At 40.4% G+C, this 6634-nt stretch overlaps 1 protein-coding gene across 1 annotated transcript in view; it reads right to left on the bottom strand.

The window, feature by feature from the left end:
• LOC104952710 (AP-2 complex subunit alpha-1-like) overlaps positions 1–5019 on the bottom strand; it is a gene marked incomplete at both ends in the record, with an annotated part of 16408 nt that extends 11389 nt beyond the window's left edge. The window contains 7 exons of the mRNA XM_010779575.1: positions 1643–1852; positions 2088–2225; positions 2486–2654; positions 3539–3798; positions 4066–4167; positions 4421–4550; positions 4826–5019. Coding sequence (XP_010777877.1) covers positions 1643–1852; positions 2088–2225; positions 2486–2654; positions 3539–3798; positions 4066–4167; positions 4421–4550; positions 4826–5019 — 1203 coding nt within the window. The remainder of the gene's footprint in view (positions 1–1642; positions 1853–2087; positions 2226–2485; positions 2655–3538; positions 3799–4065; positions 4168–4420; positions 4551–4825) is intronic.
• Positions 5020–6634: the final 1615 nt, after the last annotated feature.

A 6634-nucleotide genomic window follows, 5' to 3' on the forward strand; every position in this document is an offset into this window, starting at 1 on the left:
CACACACACACACACACACACACACACACACAATGTATGTGCAGAGTTTGACCCTTGAAGGCTGTTTCTTCTGCTCTGAAATTGAATATATTTGTTACATATTAATATAATTTTAGACTTTTTGATTTGACTTGTGAATGGGAGTAGTAGATGGAAAACATACTAAACACTAATTATTCAAAGTACAGTATTTTATTTTATATACGGTAATACTAAGGAGGCATAGGCCTATATGATGATATTATGTTTGACATTATTGATATTAAAACAGTGATTTGTTTTGCATGTCATTAGTGTGTTTTTCTTATCAAAAAGTGAAGTTATTTATTTGTAAGCTCCAAATCCAAATGTTTCCCTCAATGGCCTTTGTGCCCTGGCATGTGGCCTTTGTGCCCTTAAAAAATGTGTGACACCAAAGGCCAAATGGCCTTGCCCCTAAAATGACGATATTCCAAGCCTGGTCAGTAGACTCACAAAGTGTCAGAAAATACAACCCTCTCTCTTTTCCTCCGTACCCACATCTCTAAAAACGAGGGTACAACGGAGCTGATACAGGTTTGCTGCTGATATGACGTAATATCGGAAATGTGGGCTGGCTTTACGCCCACGGCCCTGTCAGAAACGTAGCTGTATCAGAAACAATGTGCAACGTTTTTTGGAAGTAATATGGTCTGTGTTTACATTAGCAAGCATTGCTAACTCTCAGAGCTAACCTGTTCTTGAGAGAGTATGTGTAAAGAAGCTGGATATAAAAAGGTAAGAAAAAGCATTTGCGCTCTATACCGTTTCAGAAATAATGTTTGATGTGGTTTGGAACATAATATGGCGTTTCATCACGGTAGTGTTTAGCTGAGTATCCCTCGTCTAACAGGGCTGAAACAGAGGGGTATGAGGCATGGCTAGAATGGAGGATCTGTTTGGTATTGTGAGCAAAACACTTCATAGACGTGTTTTTGATATATCTGAGACCAATAATATATGCCTAAAAATAGTATAAGAGAAGACCTTTAATACATTCCATGATGAGCAGAAATGTTAATGAGTTTCTTTATAATGATAAAAAGGTCAAAGAAAATGCTTCTTCTTTGTCAACATACTTCACAATTCACACAAAAGAAAACAAATGCAGCGTAACTATTGTGGACATGGAGACCTTCTGGAACAACTGCAGGTTAAGGTTGAAACCAGGAGATAATCTGCAATCTGATCATAAACGTCTATTGTAGAAACACTGGTTGTCTCCCTTAGTTACTGTATCGCTCAGATGTGACGTTGGTGGGTTGAACGTTATGATAAAAAAGAAAATAATCCTAAACCATTAAAAAAAGGACTCAATGATGTAGAAAACAAACAGAAGTTTCCTTTAATAACATAGGTTGATAACAGACTTCAAGTTAGTATTGCTTATATAAAAATGTTGAAATATAAAAGATGTTACTCTATTAATTTTTTTCAATTAGCAAAGAAAGAAAAAAATATTTCACTACATTAGATTATGTATCTGAATAGACAATCTATGTCACTTTTCACTACTTGATAATCGTTAGATAAATGCAAAAGACATTTTAGTGTCCATCACATTCAATCCGTTTCCCTCTCAGCTAAAGACCTGCATTTCAATCTACTGCTGTGGTCAGAAGTTACATTTTATGATTTTGTGTAGTGTTACCTCAAAGACCGTCTTGGCAGCGTAGCCCTGCACATCGTCTCGATTGATGACGATCTGAATGACGCGATACCACACCTCTTCACTGACGTAGTCTCCAGCTATGCGTATCAGGTTGAGAATGGTGTCCACGTACCAGGAGTAATCCACGGCATATTTCTCTGCAAGTATGGCTACTTTTAGCACCTGAATGAGGAAGGCATAGCAAATAACAGCTCAATCACTTTGAAGACTTTAAATATGTTGGGTAAATTGTAAGGCTACTGGAATCTTTTTTTCTATATTGAAGACTGCAATTTTCAACATGCAACTGGTGGAAACAAACCACCTTCTATGTTAAGAGAGGAATTTAGCCTTCACATCTGGTGAAAAAACTGAACATAGCGTGGCATTAAAACCTGGAACAGTCTTTCAAACCCACCATCTCCTCTCTGATTGAGTAGTCTGCTGTCTCGAGGTAGCTGAGCATCTCAGCTACGATCTGCTTGGCATTGCTGCGATCGCACATGGCATACAGCAGATCAGCGGCCCTCTGTCGAACACTCACATCCCTCTCAGTCTGCAGAGTTACAAAGAGACAAACAGTGACAAAACAGAAGGGGAAAAGGTGACAGAAGTATAGATAGACCAAAAGACAACTGTATATCTGTGTGCTACTGGACAGTACAACACACTTAGCCTGTAACTTTTGAAAGCTATGCTGATTTGTGAAGGGAAAATGTACATGGGACGACTTGGTGGTTGGTAGAATTATGCTGCTTGAAAAAAGTTGCTCACACTGGTAAGAGACTATCTTTAGTTCTGACAGTGAGACAGTACCTTGAGGGCGTTGATGACGGTCTCGATGTGTGTCTTGACGGCTTCATGGGAAAACTCAGAGCTGGCCAAGGTGCACATGCTCTCTAGAGCCAGGTAGCGCAGGTTGGTCTCCCTGTGCTGCAGGAACTGGCCCAGCTGATTACAGGCTCGCACCAGCAGGTTGGGCTCGCTGCAGAACACACAGCCAAACTTACTGCACTGTCAACAGGCTTCAGTTAAGTTCAAATGCGCGTTCCCTCCGGAAGATTGACATTGCATTACTCGTGCGAGTTTGACCGCGGCATCATTTGTCTTTACTAGCGTCACACAAACTATACGCGCTGGCGAGGAGGCGGGGCTAATCTTAATGTTGATACCAACAACAACATTTACTTATGTTGACTGACTTAATTATAAAACTAGAGTCAAATTGATGCGGAAATAATGATATACTAATACCAGCTAGTGAAAACAATGAATGAATGCTTTGGCGAGTGTATCCACAAGCCTCCACACTCACAATAACAACATATAGACATAAATGAAGCCGCAAATTGCCATGCCTCAGACAGTCTGGAAGGAACTGGAACTGAGAGCTCTGTGTGCCATCGCCCTGAGCCAACGGCTGGGGTTTTGTTTTGTGATGTTCAGTGATGACAAACTGAGATCCTCACACAATCACTTCGCCTCCAATGTGAACACACCAGAAATTAGATTTCACACTAGTTCATCAGAATTAGAAACAGGTTTATTACCAGGTAGGTTGACACGTACAAGGAATTTGACTTGATGTCATTGGTGCATACATAAAACTAAAATTAAAAACACAGATAGAACTATTTTAAGAAAACTATAATAACATAAAAAAATAATAAAAAATATAGTAAATTAATCATACCAATACAAAATTATTGTAATACAGTGAAGGGAAGATAGAGTCTTGTTTACATACGTAATACCTCCAGTCATTTCTCACGTTGCAGAGGATACACTAAAGGTGCTACACTGCTAAGTTACTGAATTCAATACTATGACTGTTTGTATGTGTCAGCTAATGAGAGTCGGAACACTCACCTGTCATAGTGTATGATCAGTGAGATAGCCTCAAACAGGATTGCATTCTTGGCATTGGAGTGTTGCACCTTCTTGGACTTGGGTGGCTCCTGTGCCTTATTCAGGATGGTCTCCAGACATTCTACCAGACGACCCTTGACAGCACCATCTTCTGGTGGAGGGTAGCACTGCAGCAGACGCAGCAGCTTGCAGGAGAGCCAGGGTGCCGGGACAAAGTAGTAGGTGTAGTCCTGCAGATCAGTGGAGGCCGAGGACACAATCTGCCGAGCCAACAGAACTAGTTGTAGCAATTAAAGCTAATTCAAGCTAAATATGTGCCAGAGACTGCCTCACTGTCTTTGCAAAGCACAGCTTACTTTCCCATAATTTTGCTTTTAAACAGTATCAGAAGTTCATAGAAAACAATGCCGTCAATGCTCAGGAAACATTGTAAATGGAGAGGAATGCTTGTTGTTAATGTAGAGCAACACAATCTAAATAAAATGTTTATTTTTACAATTTATTATTCAGGAAGCACACACACCCACCCTGCTAAGTCGGGAAACGGCCAGTGAAACGCAGGTCTTGAACTCATCTGGATTCTTCTGGCTCAGACAGGTGATGAGGGAAATGGCTGCTGTCACCACACCCTGAACACAGAAACATACTCACAATAAGATGATTAATAATCCCATAGATATATCCATTGATATTGTGGTGAAACTAGTGTCTTCGATTAAAAATGTATTTATAACAAAACAAATATGTTGTGATGTTGATCAAGGTCAGTTCATATGAGAAAACTCATAAAAATGTCATATAGATTCATGATCAAACAGGCACAACAACACTGCATTATGTGACCACATTACTGGTGTACTGGGGTCTGAATTGTGCACTCACCATGTGTTGGTCATTGAGCAGGTGCACCACCCGGGAGGTCCACTCCCCCATCAGAACCAGGTCAGGAGAGGTCTTATAGAGGCGCAGCAAACACAGGGCAGCAGACTGCTTCACACTGTCCATGGTATCACTGTGGTACAGCACATTAACGTTACCAGCAGCTAAGTGAAGTCAGGGTTGTAAATGATAGAAAACTGCCTTGGCTTCATCACTCAGCAAAAGAGAAGAAAATCAGGATGATGTCATTGATTTTACTTCCTTAACACTCACAAAGCAGAAGTCACTAGTTGGATCTTTTACCTTTTGATACACTACCTTGAAAAATATATAAATTAAATACTATTTCTCAGGGGGATTGGCTAACCTTGGGCCCAAAACAACACAACACAGACAGCTGGAACTCACCCAGCAACCAGGATCCGAGGGATCTCACTGGCAAAAGCCTCAGCCATCTCACGGCTTCCCACGTTAGCAATACAGTGAAGTGCCAGGCACATGAAGGTGGGGTTGCGGCTGGAGAGGTCATTCTTGATGGCGTTGTTGATCAGACGAATCAGCTCACTGTTGCTGTTTACCAGCACTGAAATGAACAGGTAACCCTGGAGTAACAGAGAACAAGACAGCAATGATATACCACTGAGATGAAGTGAAGCCATCTCAACAACATAGAATTAAAAGTGTTAATTGATGTGAAATATGGTTAAGGAAAGCATGTTTTGCCCTGGATATCTAGTCTTGTGCCAACTTTTCAAGGGAAGGCAGGACATGCCATACGTTGCTAGGCAACCATCTGAACTTCTTCAGGGTATTGTTTTAAAAAAATAAAAAAAAAGTATTAAAGCACTGCTCACTCCATATAAATACAAGGGTTAGGGGTTAGGGTTAAGCTGCTTGTCATGTGACTGCAGCTTAACGACTCCTATCACTCAAAGGTAAAATTGTCCTTGACCCCATCACACCCAGCCTATACATCAACCATTAACAATTTCAATGTTTCTGTTATTAACTAGTGACTCAGATGCTATTATTTCCCTTTTAAATAGAGTGTCACAGTGACGCATCCTAAAACCCGGAAGTAAGTTAGCATTTTACCACTTCCGGTTCCTTCGACAAAAAAGCAATGCCATTTCTCCATAGGATTTAGGAAAATAGGTGGAAATAAGGTCTGTGGTTGACACACATTTAAGAGACGGATCACATTTTCTTCTACGACATTAAATACATCAGCAGTGACCCCACTGGTGATTTTTGATGAGTTAACGTGTCTGAAAAACGATGGTTGTTACAGAGTGGCTGAATAGGACTGCAGAAGTTGTCGAGGCCGTTTTACGTCATTACACCGAACACGTAAACACTCCCGCTAAGTTTGTTTTTCCCTGTGTTCTGCTTCAAAGCAAGTACTTGCCTCCTGCAAACTGTTAAAAACAAACGCTTCAACTTGTACAATTTTGAATCTGTACTTTTGAATATGGATCTTAAGTTGGCGTGACGTTGAAGCAGCGAACCTGCTGTAGTTCGTTTATAGCATAACGTTAGCATTTTGCTTCTGGCGACTAGATTTATGATTCTAAAATTATAAAAGTAGGATAGACATGTGAATATTATCCGGCTGAACAAATGTGATTCCGTCTCTTAAATGTGTGTCAACCACAGATCTTATTACGAGCTATTTTCCAAAATCCTATGGAGAAATTGCATTGCGTTTTTGTCGAAGGAACCGGAAGGAGTTTACTTCCGGGTTTTAGGACGTGTCACTGTGGCACTAAGTCCCGCCCTTCTACTTCCGCCCGATGGGACCTTATTTCGGAAAAATTATGTATTGAAGTCAATGGGGAGAGAAAACTTATCTTTCGATCCCGTTTGAATTGTGCCATGAATTACACATATGATGTTTGTCAATCTTAAAAAATAATTTCCATGTCAAAATACTCAACGAGTTTAGTCGTAAAACTGTTGAAATATAAGGCTATGAAAAGTACGCAACTAGAAAGACTACAAACCCCCAGAGTTGCGTAAGTGATGTCATAAATTGTTTTCCTCCAACTAAATATAAGAGATAGCTAAGATAACTTTTACAATATGCCTGTGTGCTTTGTACCAGGCTGTAATCATACCAGCAATGGGTCTTACTCATTCTTTAGCTTCCCGTCTGATGAAAGGACCAGGAGTGGCTGGCTGGGATCAAGTTAGCTACCTAGCTAGTAGCAAGCACGT

The sequence above is a fragment of the Notothenia coriiceps genome, unplaced genomic scaffold (assembly GCF_000735185.1).
Source record: "Notothenia coriiceps isolate Sejong01 unplaced genomic scaffold, NC01 NC01_scaffold00020458, whole genome shotgun sequence".
NCBI lineage: Eukaryota > Metazoa > Chordata > Actinopteri > Perciformes > Nototheniidae > Notothenia > Notothenia coriiceps.